General features: G+C 33.5%; 2 protein-coding genes across 3 annotated transcripts; one reads left to right on the forward strand and one right to left on the reverse strand.

Moving 5' to 3' along the window:
* Positions 1-3000: 3000 nt before the first annotated feature.
* LOC133797354 (eukaryotic translation initiation factor 3 subunit K) lies at positions 3001-5634 on the forward strand. Its single transcript, XM_062235233.1, has 8 exons — positions 3001-3302; positions 3413-3469; positions 3552-3602; positions 3681-3743; positions 3927-3977; positions 4048-4114; positions 5003-5085; positions 5288-5634. Exons 1-8 carry the CDS (start codon positions 3162-3164, stop codon positions 5489-5491), a joined length of 717 nt encoding a protein of 238 aa, XP_062091217.1. The 5' UTR covers positions 3001-3161; the 3' UTR covers positions 5492-5634.
* Positions 5635-6825: 1191 nt separating this feature from the next.
* On the reverse strand, positions 6826-15748 carry LOC133797355 (phosphoinositide phosphatase SAC3). Of its 2 annotated transcripts, none has more exons than XM_062235234.1 (16): positions 14819-15748; positions 14164-14368; positions 13910-14075; positions 13198-13420; positions 12595-12671; positions 12140-12327; positions 11969-12066; positions 11644-11777; positions 11414-11542; positions 10142-10508; positions 9843-9964; positions 9315-9416; positions 8933-9124; positions 8667-8840; positions 8311-8506; positions 6826-7647 (listed from the first exon to the last, which is right to left on the reverse strand). In XM_062235234.1, the coding sequence occupies exons 1-16, from the start codon at positions 14918-14920 to the stop codon at positions 7528-7530; spliced, it is 2595 nt and encodes an 864-aa protein (XP_062091218.1). In that variant the 5' UTR covers positions 14921-15748; the 3' UTR covers positions 6826-7527. The 2 variants fall into 2 exon arrangements, with proteins under 2 accessions (XP_062091218.1, XP_062091219.1); XM_062235235.1 differs by having other exon boundaries at positions 8311-8422; positions 14819-15747.
* Positions 15749-18144: the final 2396 nt, after the last annotated feature.

Raw genomic sequence — 18144 nt, forward strand, 5'->3', positions numbered from 1 at the left:
ATGATATATATATATATGTTGTTAGTAGATTTTCCTTGCTGGGCATTAGACTCATTCCTTTATTTTTAGCTTGATGCAGGGAAATGATTTATGGAAGGCGGAAAGATTCATGGCAGCTTGGCTTGTGTGTTGAGGATGAATGGATTGAATGAATTGCGTGACGATCGAGGTTGAAGTTATTTTTAAGTCTTTATGTTTTGATGTATTTCCGAAATTTAGTATTTAAACAATTAAAGTTTATGTTTTATGTTTTATAAACAATGGGATTTCATACCATATCACATTTTATTTTAAATTTTTACCTTATCTTGTATTGGTACAATATTTTTGGTTTTAAATAAAGTTATGTTATTTATGATGTATGTTTCCAAAAAATAGTAGCTATGTTTAGTAGTTTTAATGGTCCAGCCAATAGTAGCTATGTTTCCAGGGTCTTAGAAATAGTTGGGTCATTACAGCTTTTTGAAAGGATATTGCAAGGGAATTTTATTGGCCGCAATAGGCATTGATGGTAATAACTCCATGTTTCGCATTGCCTACTATGTTGCTGAAAAGGAAAACACTGAGGTTTGGACTTGGTTCTTGGAGCTATTGAAGGATGATCTCAGGAATTTGAGTCCTACCAAGGTGACAATGATGAGTGATCGTCAAAAAGGATTAGAAAATGCAGTGGGAGCCATCTTTAGTGGGTGTGAGGTGAGGTATTGTGTTAGACATCTTCATGCTAACTTTAAAATTGAATATCCTGGACTTTTACTTAAGCAACTTTTGTGGGCAGCATCTAATACTACAACACAAGTTGAGTTTGCTCGAGCAATACAAGAAGTCAAGGATGTCTAGGATGGTGCTTACAATTGGCTGGAAGGGAAGAACCCTATAGAATGTAGCAAGTCACATATTTCAGAGTACTCAAAATGTGACATTTTGGTGAATAATTTGTGTGAGAGTTTCAATGCAGCCATACTTGATGCTCGCGACAAGCCAATTATAACTTTACTAGAGAAAATTAGATTTTGGTTGATGTCTCGGTTTTATAACAAAAAAGTTAAGTTGGAGAAGATGACTCAACATATGGGGAAGAGAATTGAGAAGCAAAAAGAGGTTGCAAAGAATTGTCTGGTTACTAGGTCTGACAAGTTTGAGTTTCAGGTTGAATGCAATAATGGTAGTGCCTTGGTTGTCGATTTGGAATTCAGAACTTGTACATGTAGGAGGTTTCAACTATCTGGGCTTCCTTATGGCCATGCATTAGCTACTACCTGGTTCATGGGAGGTAATGTCTACAGATTCTATAAAAAAGAATCGTTGCAAAAAGCATATGAATAGAGTGTGCATCCTATGCCTAGTCTAGATATGTGGCCTCAGACAAGACTTAACCCAATTAATCCACCACCTGAGACGAAGCTGCCTGGAAGACCTAAGAAAGCTAGGAGAAAGGAGACTGATGAACCTCCACCTAGTTCAAAGAAAGCTCGAAGAACTGGACAAGTTAAAACATGTAGCAATTGTCTGAAAATAGGGCACAAGAGAGAAACATGCAAATCTGCTAAGGTGGTTAAGGTATAAACTTTATGCTTTCTTCTCTTCCTAGATAAGTTTTATCATTGATTAAAGAATGATTTAGGATTAGTTGTTTTATCATTGTTTTGTGAATTTGGAGCTGAATATTTGTTTGTTCAACCTATTTTAGAATCGTGTGGTAAAAAAGCGAGGTCGTCCACCACTGCAAAAACCAATGGAAGCCACACTTAAAATGAAGGAAAGAAGGTTGAAACAACATGCTAAAGGAGGAACTAGTGGCACAAAGAATGCTCAACCCGATACTGTCTGACTAGAAGGAGTTTCATCTTTTGATTATATTTTGAACTAGTGGCTGAATCTTGTATTTTGGTGTCTGTTATGTGTTATGCAAAGTTGGTATTTGGATGTTGTGGTTGGTGGCTGTTTTTTGAGTCATGAAAGTGTTATGTTGACCATTTTAAAGTCATGTACAAATTATCTTTTGCACAGATCATATAGACTTGTTGATCATATCTGTTTTTTGAGTCATGACAGGGTCATGCTGGCCATGATATTGGTCATGTACAGATCAGATACTAAATTAGCAAAATTATATGCAGTGTTAATTCAAGTATATTTTTTTAAAATAAAATATTATTATTGGACTTAAATAAAATAAAGTCTAGTACTTTAGCTAAAATATACTACATTATTATTATTATTTTCAATCAAAATGTACTAAAAATTAAGTATAGTATATTTACCTAAAATACCATGATAGGAGTGCGATTCGCTCATTCAATTATTTTATTGACTAGATATTATTATAATTAGTTGTTAGTGATCTTTTAGTTTTTGGTTGAGTTTAATGTATAGCATTGTTAAAAGACACTAACGATTTCCAACACAATCTCACATAATTGATGTAAGTTAGTATCTGTAAATTAAAAGATGTAGGACTAATACTAAATTGCACTAATAAAAATGTTTGTTGTGTCAAGTGTTATTGGACTGGGTTGTGCCCCACAGACAATAGCAATTCTCTTACATGCCTATAAAATAGAGTGATTGTAAGGGTCGCATGTGAGAATTTCATTAATAGATTGTTTGGTAGGAGTAATCTTTTGATAGTAATGGAAATCTTCAATATTTCCTTATTTGGTGTAAGATTTTTCTTTTTTTATTCCGGAGAATATTATTAATGTAGAAATGAAATTACTCCATAAGATGATAATTTTAGATCATTTAAAAAAAGTGTATTCTAAATATTCTCAACAATCATAATATATTGTATTGTACATATTATTAATTTTTCAAATTATTGTGTAAAATTCCTATGTATAACCAAATAATATAATTGAATTGACATAACTACGAGACAATCATAATTTTCTTAATAATATTCTAGACCATATTATTTAACCACCCCTAACATTTTTTGTTAAATGGTTTACACACATTAAAGAAAAGTGGAGGGCATATTGGTCATTTCAAAGAGTCGTCTCATTCACATTCATAAGCCAGATTAACAAATACCTAAAACCCTTTCGTCCTCCATTCCTTTTCGCATCGCTAGGGCTTCCCATTTAGATTTTGCAGAGGAATAGGATCAGTTCGAATCGACTCTGACAAACGAAATTTGAAGAATTTATAAAAACTAAATGGGGAGAGAAAGAGATGTTGCTCCAGTTCCAAAGCAAGCACCACAGCAACAAGTCGCACAAATGGTGGAGCAGCTTCTCGCTGTCAATCCCTACAATCCTGAAATCCTTTCTGAGCTTGAAAACTATGTCAACGAGCAGGTATTGATCTGTGAATTCCAAATTTATCTTTATGTCTGGGGAGAAAGGTTAACTGGTATTATTGTCTTCCAAATTTGAGTAATGGGCTGATTTTTGTTTTGCACTATCAGGTTTCATCGCAGACCTACAGTCTTGATGCAAATCTTTGCCTCCTTCGCCTCTATCAGGTATGTATGTTTTACAGTTTCATGCCTCTTAAATTGTCCAACTTTAGAATCTGCTGTGTTTTATGTATAAATTTTGGTGCAGTTTGAGCCAGAGAGAATGAGTAGTCAGATTGTTGCCCGCATATTGGTTAAGGTCTGTTTTTTTTTTCTTGAACCTTTTTTATGATTGACATACACAAGTAATGTTCTTTTGTTTATCTATTTTATGTAGGCCCTTATGGCAATGCCCGCTCCGGATTTCGGCCTTTGTCTTTTCTTGATTCCAGAAAGAGTGGTATTATTTCGTTTCCTATCGTTCTCCACTTTTTCGTATAGTTGGTTTTGCGATATTAAAGTTGTAATTTGAGTACTGACCATTTCAAGTACTGTCGTTGACTATTAGAGTATTGAGGAGGGCATAGTTCCATTGTTCAAAACTTAGTTTTAATCCCTTGTTGCTTTCTCCTGTTGATATCAGCAAATGGAGGAGCAATTCAAGACACTAATTGTTCTATCGCACTATTTGGAGGTATGTTTGTACTCTGTTCATTGGTTCGTATGCTTTAGTGGGAACAGATATTTACGTCTTTCCTTTGCAGACGGGTAGATTCCGTCAGTTCTGGGATGAAGCAGCTAAAAGTCGTCATATTGTTGAAGTTGTGCCAGGTATGTTGAATTGTAATGGCGCACTCTTCTCATTTATTCTCTAACGGCTGTTTTTGTTAAACGCCACTGAGGCTAGCTCAGTAATGAGGGAGGAAGGGGTAAGATTGAGGTCTCAGGTTCGATATTGAATTTGGGACTTGCTTGTTTGTAGTTTATTCTGTGCACCATGTGTGCTGTGCATGCTATATAAAAAAATGGTTGGTTTTTGTTATTAGGATTTTGTTGTAAGTGATAATATGTTATTGTCTAATAACCTTTAGGATTTTATTTTTGGTTTCATGAATAAACTATTTATTGCATTATTATTAGCATTCCCTGTTTGACAAATATTTTCTTTGGCTAAACATGGGAGACTATGTTCATTTATTTGGGTACAATAATGTTTCGAGAGAATCACTGTTATTTACTGGACACTGGACTGGACTACAACTGTGTACTGTTACTACATCTGCAATTTAAAGTTTATTTGCGGTTATATTGGTCATGGGACATTTTTTGATCAACTATTGGTAACTTAATGCTTCTTATTGATATATCTCTCCAAGTGTTAATAACGTACATGTGTTATCGTAGCTTGTGAGTTTCCCTTCTCTTGTAGAAATGCATCTGCTTCTGGCTTGCTGTTATGATTCTGTTGTCTTTTCTAAGTTTTCTATATTTCGTATGTAGTTATTTTCTATCTGCAGTAAGTTTTCTATATTTCGTGTGTGTGTGAGTCCTTCATCTTATGCTCTAGCTATCGTAGCTTGTGAGTTTCCCTTCTCTTATAGAAATGTATCTGCTTCTCGTTTGCTGTTATGATTCTGTTGTCTTTTCTAAGTTTTCTATATTTCATATGTAGTTATTTGCTCTCTGCAGAAAGGCTAACAAGTCCAATTAATATTGCAGGTTTTGAGCAAGCAATTCAAGACTACGCAATTCATGTCCTTTCCTTGACTTATCAGAAGGTCCCTAGATCTGTGCTTGCTGAGGTAGCGTTTTCTCATACTTAAGATTATGTATCAAAAATGCATAAATTATGTATAGGATGGTGTTATTATTCTGGTTATACGTAAAGATTCTTTGATTTGCATATGAAGTACAGTTTTTTATTCTTTGTTCAGCTTACTCTTGGTCAGAACTCAGTAAACTTTTGGTAGAATTTGTAATCTGGGATTGATGTGTTTGTTGCAGGCCATCAACATCGAAGGTCTGAGCCTTGACAAATTTCTTGAGCAGCATGTAGCCAATAGTGGTTGGATACTAGAGAAGGGTCATGCTCGGGGCCAGCTCATTGTCCTTCCCCGCAATGAATTCAACCATCCAGAACTTAAGAAAAACAGTGCTGATGCCATTCCTTTGGACCATGTTACCCGCATCTTACCCATCCTTGGTTGATCTTTTTTCATCTGGGTGGTCTAGCTTTTCTTTTATCTTTCATTTTCTTGAGATTTCAGCAATCTTTTTGGATTCTATAGATCAATTATGGTGCTATCTTAACAACTCATTTTTCCTAATGCATCATTTTTTCGGTTCCTGTTTTTCATTTAGTAAAATAATCTTTAGAAGCACGCAACTTTAGGTTCTCTGTTGGATTTGCGGTCCCACCTCCCTCTTTTTTGAGTTTGATGTTTCAAACGTTAACAACTTGATCCGAGTTTACTAATCAGACTAATTTATCATGTAAAAGCTAAGATTAAAAAGGTCACATTTCATTGCAAAAGGTGACAAATTAGTTGGAGCTATATTTTAGCAATTTATTTTTTTAAAAAATGCTTCTCTGATGGTCTGTTATAACATGCTAAAAATATGTACGTGTTAACTATGGCACAACAGTAAATAACCATTTATTAATTGGACTTTAAAAATTTTAATTTATTTAATGTCAAAATTAATTAGAATATATTTTTATATATTTTCAATAAATTTCGAATGAACATTTATTTTCATTGAAAATGATCTTGGAGTTCTATTGTCGGTATTAATTGAGTTCAATCAAATAAGAGAACTCTCAATAGATATATTAACTATTTCTTTTAAATATATCAATCCATTTTTTTTTCTATTTTATATAATTACTATTACAATAAACCGTACATCACTTTTTAAATACAGAATTTGGGAACTTTGGTAGCCCCATGAAAAAGAGATTATTGGAATGCAAGCTATAAAAATCAACACACCGATAGTCCCTTTTTCAGGAGAAGGGTTGAGATATCTTCAGATGAAATCTTTATCAACAATTCTTTATATTTTGAAAGAAAATGTATTTCAAAATATCCATTAGTATTTTAAACAAAGTGCTCTAATAAACCGTGGAACGTCTACAATAGTAAAAAAAAAACAAAGTTAAAAGTCTTGCAAATTGAAGATTAAACAAATACAATATCCCTATAGCGTGTATCGAACAAATTTGAGAAACACGACCTTGTCAGGACATATATTTCACAAGGACACTGGAGTAGTATGACTTAAGAGTTGAGTATTAAGCTATCGTTACCAATTATAGAAAAGTAATATAATGATATAAAGGAAACCTTTTTCTTTTCTTTTTCACTAGTCATGGAAGTCACCAGTACCTCTCCTGTATAAAAAAAAATGGATGATGGAAGCCGAGAATGACATCCATCTCAAGATTTGAAACACTTGAAAAAGTTAAGATATTGCATATCATGTTCACGTGTAGGCAATTGAAAAAGTAAGATATTGAGACAGCAAAGCAAAAAGCGGGGTAGGGAAAGGGGAACAACACGTTAATCAACAGTCATAGTTAATCTGGACATATCCCTGAACAGCGAACTAACAAAAGCAAAAATACTCGTCAAGTTTTTGAATGATTGAATGACGCTCAACAAGTCATAAGAGTAGACTAAAAATTTGAGGCCCCTAGGTCTTCATAGCTCAAAAGCTCAATTCTACACCACATCCCTTGTAGACGCTAGGCCCCCATCGTTAGCACCCACCCCTCACCATGAATTAGGATTAAAGCAATATAAAGAATCATTGACCTGAAATTCTAAAAGTTGAGCTCTGGCGAATACGGTGAAAAATATTTACAGTGATTAAGAAAACCTAGTCACCACCAACTAAGGGAAGGAAAAACTCCTAAAAAGGGGAAGAAGAAAAAAAATGTAACTGTAAACTATTTACTCTTCTGTACTTTTTGTATCGGTTCCGACTGATGTTTTTCACGATGAAATCAATCATGTTATAACTCATACATGTGAGCCAGGATCATTGCTTCTAGAAAGCATACTCTCAAAAGAATGCCAGTCCCTTGAGATGTCATTCTTCCTCTGTTCATGTGCGATGATGCATGCTATAGTTTCTTATCCGTTGATCATCGATTGGCATTTCCCGAACAGATTGAATCCAATGAAAGAGAAAGGTAGCGCGAAAATGGTGCGGTTTGGAAAAAAAAAATGAGCTAGACTTTAATGGCACAGTGTCTCTCCAAAGTCGACCCAATGAACAAAGCTATCTGAATATTCCTCAAGAACATTGGAACTCCGTCCATAGACCACATCTGTTTCTGCTTCTGTTCGTTCTCTCTCCTACACATAAAATGGAGAAAGTAAGTATAGCCATATTTCTTTTTTTTTTGTCTCTTGTATGCGCTCGAATATAGTTTCAATTATAAAAATCTGAACACAATTAAGGGATGATGTCTGTATTATAACAAACCTAATCTCAAGAATTTACTGAAACCTATTGATGAGGTACTCGTTGCTCTGTCACAAGTTAGCTCTATCACAAGTTATAACCATAAATCATGGGGCCAAAGTAGTAAATATCATTCTACAACAAGAAAACTAGATATCCCAAGAACAAATTAACAATATTACAATATCATGGCTCCTAAAACAATTTCGCAAACAAAAACAGGACCATTGAAAACAAAACAATCACAAATCAGAAGTTTCGTAAGTACAATACTTATAAATTCAACAATCAACACTTGTAAAGTTAATTTTTTTAATCTAAACTATACAAAACATGAATTTTACAGCAACCTTGAGCCATTAATTTCAAGAATAGCCTCCAATCAATAACACTATTGAAAAAAAGAACTCCTGCAGTATCGTTTAAAAATATTATCGGCCAATCATTGTAATTTATGAGCCAACCAGCCCCAATTTACCATTTAACTAGTTATCTCGATGCAAAATCACAATGTAATTACTAATATTGTTCAATATAGTAGCTTAAGTACTGACCTTTGAGGTGGATCCACATTCACTTGTGGATGGGGTAGATTCTCCCATTATTCCATTGATGACATTCTCAGATGATAGTCCCTCAACTGGAGAGCTTGCGAGTAGTGATGACCTATACATGTTATATATCCAGTTATACATTTCAGAATGACAAGAAACAACCCTCCCAAAATTAATCCATCCACGTGTATTTTTTCTGTCCTCCAAAGGAAAAATATATATATAATCAGAGAAAATAAAATCAACCTATACTCATGTTTATAATTGAGCTTAAATCTTAACGTTTGGGATTTTCTATTTATCCTAAACCTAAACACCATCAATAAATTATTTCCAAGAACATAATAGAAGATTACCTCTCATATGGCTCTTCTTCACATGAATTCCCAGAAGAAGATAGCCAGTCCAGGTCAAGAAAGTTTGACCAGTTTGACATATCATGTTCAGAAAAGTATACTTGATCACTTTCATGGCCGCGATCTCTTTGAATATCCCCAAAAAGTTGCCTGCGAGGCATTGAGGGTGTATACCTACATTGAGATAATTACCCACGTAAGTTTCAACAAGTGTATAAATCAATTTGGGCAAATTTGACAGCATATAAGAGTACAGTGGTACAAACCTTGAATAGTTAGTAATATCACTCTCACAAGTTGATATTTCAGGAGATGATTCACTCAGAATCTTCTTGTCTTGTGATTCCCCAGGCAAACCTGAGTCAGGATATTTCTCCTGCTTGCCATTTCTAGCTGATGTGGGTGAGATGCATTCATGAAGAATGTTTCCATCCGATAGAGATCTTTTGAAAATAGACCTAGGACACACAAAATAAGGTTATAAGAATTTAATATGTGAATGTGACAATAATTAAGACGCAAACAATCAACAAAATAAACTATATAGTCTGTCCTTGTATCATCTTTTCAAAAATAAATAAAGTAGAATCATGTTAAGGTTGCTTTATCTAAATTCTTTGAACCTCGATGTCAAGTTTGTTAAGATACCTTCCATCTTCATCTCTATCCCTCCCAGAATCATAATGTTGGTCTGAATCCAATTCCCAGAGTGCAGGTTTACCCTGTTGTGGTTGGAAATGCCCTAGGAATCTGCTCAAGATAAAAATAAATAAATAAAAACAAAGAATCACTTCTAATGCAACAGAACATGCATACATCAAAAAATAAACCCATAAAAATGCATAACAGCATAGAACAGCAGAAACTAAAAGGGAAAGCCTTTTGGATTAAAAGAGTAAGTACTGTAACTGATACAATAACAAAACAGCATGCTGCACACTAACTTTTTCTAACAACCAACAAAGGCCTTCTCCAATCATGAAAAGCAGAATAAAACCAACTAATTGTTTCTAATGAGGCAACAAGGTTTCATCATGACATGATATATAAAAATCAGTAGATAAAACAATTTCCCATTACGGTTTATATTACACTCTGATATCTGAATATGTTAAAGGACCCTGCTTCACTCCAATGTGTTAGCTACAAGAATGAAACTTAATGTGGCGAACTTACACATTAATCGCATCTTGCTTCTCTGCATCCATGTATGCATTACTGTAATAGCGTTGAAGAGTTCTGAAGAATTCCTGAGACTGGGTTGCTGCTTTCCATTGGCCCCTTCTCTGAGAAAATATCTGTTTGGCATCACAGTTAAGAACATATAAGCAAATTGAGCACAAGAGCTAATAAGGTACCACATCAGATACTATAAGAAACAAACAAGTAAAACCAAAATAAATTAAATCATTTCAGATAGCGATTCGTGTCAAAAATTGCAAACACGTGATAGGATATAAGAAGTTTAAAATTACCTTGTTGTGAGCTGCTGAGCCACCATATTGGTGTGCCAGTGTGTCTCCCATTCTCTCATAAAAACCCATCAAGTCCTCAGCCAAAGGATCATCAAGGTCAATCTTTGGATTGTCAACAACTCCCAAAGCATGAAGCTGGTGTCCCAGTGCAGCCAATCCATATGCATACTGTGCAACGTTTGTACGATCCAAGCAATCTATGCAATTGGTTCTCAGCACCCCCCTTTGAAACATAGGTTGCTTGCCTGAATGATTTTCATTTTCAATATTGCTGTCTCCACTAGGTTTCACTTTAAACTTGTTAGCATCCTCGTTATTATTTACGTCATAATGATTTTGAGGGGATAACTCACCATTGTTTACTTCCCTGAATCATATTCAAGCAAACATTAACAGAATAAAACATGAAAAATATTATTACTCACAGACATCTTATGACAATCTGAAAAGCCTGAAACTTAAATAACTCATCTATTTCCATGAAAATTTTACGCTTAGGAAATTTCATTGTCCTTTAACTTTCCAAAGCATTTTTTTTTTCATAAAAAACAGCAAGGACTGATTTCCTATTCCAATACACTTTTAAGAAAAATTACGAATAAAGCAACAACAATAACAACCTATATGTTTCTCTCAAGGGGATGAGAAGATGAGAGAAAAAGATTAAGAAACCCAACTAAGCTCATGCTCGCTAGTGGTAGAAACTAAGAATCATAGAACTAACGGCTATCCCAGACAACGTTGGAACTAATATTCAAAGTACTGCAACTACAAACAATTTCCAACTAATGTTGTTTATTGACACGTTTTATTCTAGACTAGTACATACAAATCAATGAGTGAGTGAGAGCAAACTAAAACTTGCACTCAAAGGCTGTTAAGAGCCAAAAGATTTTTTAAATTTAAAGATTAAAACGAATGCTCAAACTGTACGCTAACCACTGCAAATGCAAGAACATTTAGAATAGTTAAGTTGTTTCTTGACACATTTTGTGCCATAAATGGAATTACAACATTCAATGAATAGTATTAGATAATACAGTTTTAGAAATAAATAAAAGATGATCCTATTTTTCAATACTATTATTGCTGCCACATACAAAACAGATGTTGCCTTATAAATGCAGTATTCCTTGAGATATGAATCAAACTTTAATAAAACAAATAATCTAACACAGCAAATGAAAATTTTAAATATGATAAGACTTCCATTAATCTAATACTAAGAAGGAGAAAAGAAATCAACCATCCAAATGAGCTGAACAAACTTACTCAGAGGAAGGGCGCTCAGTAGAAAAGTCACTTTCCAAGGATGGTGATACTTGAAAATAGAAGAAACCTGTTAGGGTCAATGCATAAGCAGCCACCTTGCCAAGAAGAAGCAAGGCATCTGTAGCTTTGCTGGAAAAGAAAGGGAGGGAAGGAACATTTTAGTAAGAAACGTGAAATTTAAACATCATATTCTTTAGAAAAAACACCTTAAAACTCTTATTCTGACATACCTCCGAGAATGTTTGTGCAAATCCCAGTGAAGGAATCTAAGACGGTTCTCCTCCGTCAGATCTTTATTGATAAAGTCAATTGCATTAGCAAACTCTGTTCGAAGTATAGACTCACGAGGTCTCTTCTCTTGTGTCTGTTCCAGTTAAATATTAAATGAAAAATAAAATCAACATTAATCAACATGCTTTATGAAGAAATATTTTTTATTTCTTAGAACAGATTATCGAAGTATACGACTTTTTTGTATTCTAGTTTTATCATAAGAAGCAGGGTATTTGGAAAAAAACTAATATCAACAGTAAATAGTCTACTAAGAATGATTACCTTAATCAGATTCAAAATAATTACGGGGCTCCCATATCTCTTTACAAGATTCTCAAAATGAAGTCTAGTGGCCTCATAGTTCTGGTCCTTCTTTGACACTGAAAAGAGACATGTCCGTTCATAAAGTCCACAAAAATGAGCAATTGTATAACTTATTAAATCAGTACTTACATATGATATCTGGTTTAATATTCAAACGTGAAGTTTCTTGTGACCAGAAAAGAGGGATTGAGCCCCGATTCTGGACAACAGAACTTATTTGCACAGGAAATCCATCAGGGAGATCCTCAAATACAATTTGTTCGGTCTCGACATCATTAGCTACTCTGCCCTTCTCATTCACACCTCGTTTGAGATACCTACAGAATAAAAAAGTTAGAAATACATAGATCTGGTTGATAAAACAACTGAACTCCACCAGCAACAATAGAAGGAGGGGACAAAGTAATGAGTTTGAGGATATCTACATCAAATTGTTGTGTGTGTGTAAAGCATTATTTCCCTTGTTGAGCAGCTAACTATCATCAGTGTAGAACCACTGAATGCATGATGCCAAAGCTACTTAATCTTTTCTATTTTTTCCTAATCTAGACAGGATATATTATGTTGGAAATAGTAAAACTAACCTGGTACCAGCATAATGCCGGGAACGTCTTGCAATAAGGGTCAGTTTAAAGTCACGTCCCGCTGCAGAGAGGGAAGCCTATATTTAAATAGCATTGGAGCATTAGTCAAAAATCAAAAACTGAAGGGGGCAGGTGGTAATATATATGACAAATAGCATATACAAATATAACAAATTTGAAACGTGTCAGAATATCAAGACACGTCCTATTAAAAAGATATAGACTAAAGTAACATATAATAAGAGTTACACTCATTTCTTCCTTAACTGAACACAGGTATATGAAACAAATACAATTTGGATAGATTACTATTATCACGAGTTAAGAGATATAAAATAAAACAAGAACATGAATTCCGTCACTGTTGGAAGAAGTAAAAAAATCTTTGTAGTTTGCATGGAACTTTTCTCAAGGGTTAGCAGTAATACTCTCTGTATGATACTAATTACTGTACATCAATGGTGTATAAATTATCATATACCCTACATATGTGTATGTGATTGGACGGGTGTGTGTTACATTTATTTTTTCACCAAAGTTCTCAGCGTGATTAAGAAATATTTGAGAATTTCTATTATTCTCATATTTCAAGCTAAAGCTCACCTGTTTAAAAAAGCCGTATACTAATGCGACTGTCCAAACAGTGTTTTGGAGATGATTCCGTATTCCACGAGTTAAGAACTCATTCCAAACAAACATAGTTTCATAGAGTACGTGTCCTGATGTATTAGTGCACATGTTCTTTTGAAGACTACGCATAACATGATATGAGTAGCTGAAAAAGAAGTCCTTTGTAAGGTCCACCGTGCATAAGAGCTTCTTGTATCTGTGCCATCAGTAAATAGAACAAAGAATTCAAAGTTATAGCAAACAAAAAACGTAAAAAGAAATGATCCAAAAGAAACAAAAAGCTTGTGCGACATGAATATTTATAGATAACAACAGAATGTTCAGCTGACACCTTCACTAACTTCTCCGCTAAAATATTAAGAAAAATATAATAAAATTCCTCTGATAAATTCAGAAAATGCATCCCAGTTACATGTACTTTCAACATGTAAGATTGAATTTCACAAGGAGATGAGAAAAAAAAATTCAAAAGGTATAATCCAGATAAAACTACATTATTTTAATAATGCATTCTGAATTTCAAACAGTAAGGGCAGATGCCAAATTCTTGAAAAGTCCAAGTATAAGAGAAAAATGGACTAGTGAAACCAAAATAAAAAGAGAAATGGTGAATCTTTCTAAGCAATATTAATTCCATTGGTAAAGACCATGGATAAAATACATTTATGTAGAATGGGGTAGAGACCTGTTCTCATTTTTAGAATCTGCGATACTGGTACGAAATGAATTATTTGAAAGAGGAATCATTTCACTCTTGGATACAGCATATACTGTGTGACCACATATTGCACCAATCTGTCTTCTTTTTGTGATAAGCAGCATGTAATAAGGCCCCAAAAACTTGACGAACCCTGAAAGAAAAGTTCAAATATAAAAATAAAAAATCTATAAGTTGTTTCTAATGATCTAGTACGTCACAAAAGTAAGAAAACCGCATACCAATAATTCCATAACAAGTAGTAATGAATTTAAGTCCACCTATGGACTTGTTTCCTTCATGTATCCGCCTCAACAGGTCAGAACATTCTCTTTCTGTATACGTGGTTGAATCTTCACGAATGTCTAGCTCGGAAGGATCTTGCCGGCCAATCTTTAGTACTTTCCAATATGTTCTACTCTTGTCCCTTCCTATCATGTAAAAATTCTGTAGCAGTGGAACATTAATAAAAATTGTGTAAATTGGTAGAACAAACCAGTTAAAAAGATACACACTAAATGATTAAAAACTTTTAGCAGGCCATACACCCACAACCTCTAGAAACCCTTTTGACATATATGGCAGTGGCAGTGTGTCAGCAAAGTACCAAAGAATTGAAAATTAATCCAAAATCGAAATAAATAAATAACTGTAAGAACGAGGAAAAGCAAACAGCAAGCAAAGAAAAAAACTTTAGCCATCTAAATACTAGCATAAATAGCCAATAGCAACTCTTAATGCTGATTTGACACATGTAAGATTCATACTTGTCCATAGATATGGAACCAAAGCATAACGAGTTACAAATAGCAACAAATGAAATAGATCAGATTGGAGTAAAATTTATGCAGGAAACCAAAAATTTCAAGTGAAAAAAAGTTATGAAGAGGATTATACCGATCGAGTTTCGTAGAGCCTGAATTTCTGCATATAGGCATGGTCAGGAGGAGGTAGACGCTCTTCTGAGTGAATGGAAGGCTCATTATCGGAGGACGCCATGGATGGTTCAGATCCCCCGAGCCTCCGGCTCAGGGACAATATCAGCAGAGCATGAAATATCTAAGCCAAATAGAATTATATAGAGAAACTACTAAGTGAAACTTATTCACCTAATGAACCCAAACTCAATCCCCATACATACACAATGCAATTGGGCTGTTTCAAATACAACATTTCCCAATACCAAACCCTTTTTTGTCTTTATTTCTCGAAAATGAAAACAAATATCCCCTTAACAATAAACTTTGACCCCTTTCCTAATCAAGCTCCTTCTTGGGAGCAATCACAAACCAAAATCTGATCCTTCTTTCCACACAGCAGAATGTTTAGTGATCTTCAATCAACAATATATCGCAGATCGAATATTACAATATATAATTACGAAAACGAATCTCAATTTGTATCAACAAATAATCTATACATATACGCACACAAAGAGATAGTGAGAGAGAAAAGAGAAAGAGAAAAAGGCATGAAAATGGAAGCTTTGTCTAGAAGGAAAAGAGATACGAGGAGAAGATCGAGCAGAAAAAATAGGGAATTAGTACTAAAAAAAAAGATAAAAAGAAATAAATGGGAGCTTCGAGAAAGAAAGAAAAGGGAGGAGAGTGAGAGGAGTCGAAAACCAGAGAAAGATAGAGAGAGAGAGAGAGAGAGAAGAGTCTAATAATTGAGGAGGAGGAGGAGGATGAGGAGGGCGATGGTATTATTGTAAATATTTGCTGCTTTGGGGTTTGATTTTTTGCTACGATACAGATTCAGAGAGAAGAAGACCAAAGCTTTTCTTCTCAGATCCAAAGACGAAACAACTTATCAAAGCCACAACTTCGGTGACCGCCACATCCACACATTATTTATTGAAATTATTTCTTTTATGTATTTTTAAATAATTAGAAATAAAATAAATAAGTAATAGTAATAATTATTGCCGTGGTTGTTGTAATTAAAAATTAAATAAAATTGTGTTATTATAATTTGTTTTCCCTGATATTTTCTGTGCTGACTTTTGCTGCTAATTTATTCATTTTCTGCCGACAAATATACCATTAATCACGTTGTTGTAATCCATAATTACCATAATGTTTGTGTAAATTTTTAGATCTAGTTACAGTCCTAAAATAGATTCATAAATAAGAAAAATGTATAGTGTTTGTTAAAAATAGTGCAAAAGCCAATCCTTGAGGATGAAGCTAAATGAAATTTTGCATATAAAACAACACAACAACATATTCTCTAACCAATTACTGTATTTACTTAATTTTTTAGCATATATATAATTTATTTATAGAATTTTATCATATGAATTTTAGCATATATATATAATTTTTTAGCATATCCATTGTAAATGGTAAAGAAATATTAAAATAAATTATATGAATTTTGTATTTAACAACCAAAATAACAACAGTTACATGCCATACTACTATTTTTTTAACCGAAAAAAATATACACAAATAGTTTGAATGTGTCAATATTAGTAATAAAAAAAATCAATATTTAAGTAAATATCATAGATAATTTTTTTTCTTTTGAGTAAATATATCATAGATAATTTTGCTTGGCTGAACCACGGCTATTGCATTTGAATACACAAAAATGCTCATTAATAATTTTAGTTAAAATTTTCCTTTCTTTTTGGTTTGAAAAGTTAAAATTTTCCATTTAAATTCAAATTAAATGCAATGCATTTGGAATGAATAAAGGAAAAATTGGTTGTGAGAGCAGTTAAAACTGGCGGGTGAAGTAGGTAATTGAACAACAAAGAGGGATATGCCTAGTGGCAGTGGAATATTGGGCGGTTAGTTACATTAAACTTAGGATCCCAGAAAATGGAGAACCACAACAGCATAAATCTATAAAGAAAGTTTGAAAAATTGGAGGAATAGGAATATTTATATGGGTTTTAGTTGTGTATTATAACCAAAGGGTTAAGATTTGATTGTTTTATAGATACGGGTTCTAACAAAAATCAAAGAGCTCACCACACACACGCAAAATCTTGGGTTCACACTTGACACTGTTGCAGTTGCACCCACGACGACGACGACTAGCTGTCGTTTTTAATACGTGACTCCCTCCAATAATTGATTTTCTGTTCACATCCGGGTCGTTTGGGATTTACATGTGCCCTCCCCTCCCCACTACAACTTATTAATTACTACTCACCTTCAAAACTTATTACTTATTACCCAGACAAACCCTTGTTACGAGAGCAACTTTGGAAGAGCATAACTTATGCAAGTTAAAAAAATTTATAGTGTTTGATAGACTGGTATTATTGTGCAAATATAAAATGGTCTTTTTTTTTCCTGCTGAAGTCTTCGTTCTCCGCAGCCATAATTATTTTTCTCCACAATAGCTGTACCAAACTGGTCCAGAGTGCTTTAGAACAATTTTAGAGTGCCACATTATTTTTTTGAAACTCTCATTTATATAAATATAAAGTTATTTGCATTGAAAGTATCTAAATTATTATATTTGTAGCACTTAAGTACTCAAGTTATTTTTTTGGCGACAAAAGTAAATCCGTCCATGTTTTAGTGTAGTTTAGTGTAGTTGTATGTTTCGTCGTTAAATTCACCTACATAATATGAAAGTTGTTTATAACTTGGATACTTTTGCCACAAGCATCTCTTAAATTGGGTACTTTCGCCGCCAAAAAATAATTTTGGTACTTAAATGCTACAAACATAATAACTTAGGTACTTTCACCGCAAATAACTCGTATATTCATATAAATGAGAGTTTTAAGGAAATGATGTGGCACTCAAAAATTGCTCCAAAGCACTCTAGGCCAGTTTGGTACAATTGTGTTGTGGAGAAAAATAGTTATAGTTGTATTATGGGGAAAAGCAGCACGGAAAAGCAGCTACAATTGTGCTGTGGGAAAAAGTTGTTGAGTGTTTGGTTAATTACAAATTTTAAAGTACTGTGAAATTGAAAAGTCGATTCACATGTTTAAATTAAATATGTTTTTTATAAGAGACAACTAAAGTGATCATAAACAAAAATATTATATTATAAAATATATATTGTTGTTATATTATAACTAGTCGATGTAGCTAAGATTCAAATTACAATGATAATAGTATTATTTTGTGTTCATGATATAATCACAAATATGTAAAACTTAAATTATCTCAAAACTCTCAATTTCTATGTCTTTGATTAATTTAAACTTACTAAAATAAAATAATAACTAATAAATATAATTTATAAAAATA

This window comes from Humulus lupulus, chromosome 8 (genome assembly GCF_963169125.1).
Source record: "Humulus lupulus chromosome 8, drHumLupu1.1, whole genome shotgun sequence".
Classification (NCBI taxonomy): domain Eukaryota; kingdom Viridiplantae; phylum Streptophyta; class Magnoliopsida; order Rosales; family Cannabaceae; genus Humulus; species Humulus lupulus.

Bases quoted from the DNA above. Each gene is read 5' to 3' on its own strand.
- LOC133797354 (XM_062235233.1), top strand. From the start codon at position 3,162: ATGGGGAGAGAAAGAGATGTTGCTCCAGTTCCAAAGCAAGCACCACAG. The intron at 3,744-3,926 runs GTATTATTTCGT...TGTTGATATCAG, and splicing joins TCTTGATTCCAGAAAGAGTG to CAAATGGAGGAGCAATTCAA. The intron at 4,115-5,002 runs GTATGTTGAATT...TTAATATTGCAG, and splicing joins TATTGTTGAAGTTGTGCCAG to GTTTTGAGCAAGCAATTCAA.
- LOC133797355 (XM_062235234.1), bottom strand. From the start codon at position 14,920: ATGGCGTCCTCCGATAATGAGCCTTCCATTCACTCAGAAGAGCGTCTA. The intron at 10,509-11,413 runs GTAAGTTTGTTC...AATATGATTCAG, and splicing joins ACTGAGCGCCCTTCCTCTGA to GGAAGTAAACAATGGTGAGT. The intron at 9,965-10,141 runs GTAATTTTAAAC...GATGCCAAACAG, and splicing joins GCTCAGCAGCTCACAACAAG to ATATTTTCTCAGAGAAGGGG.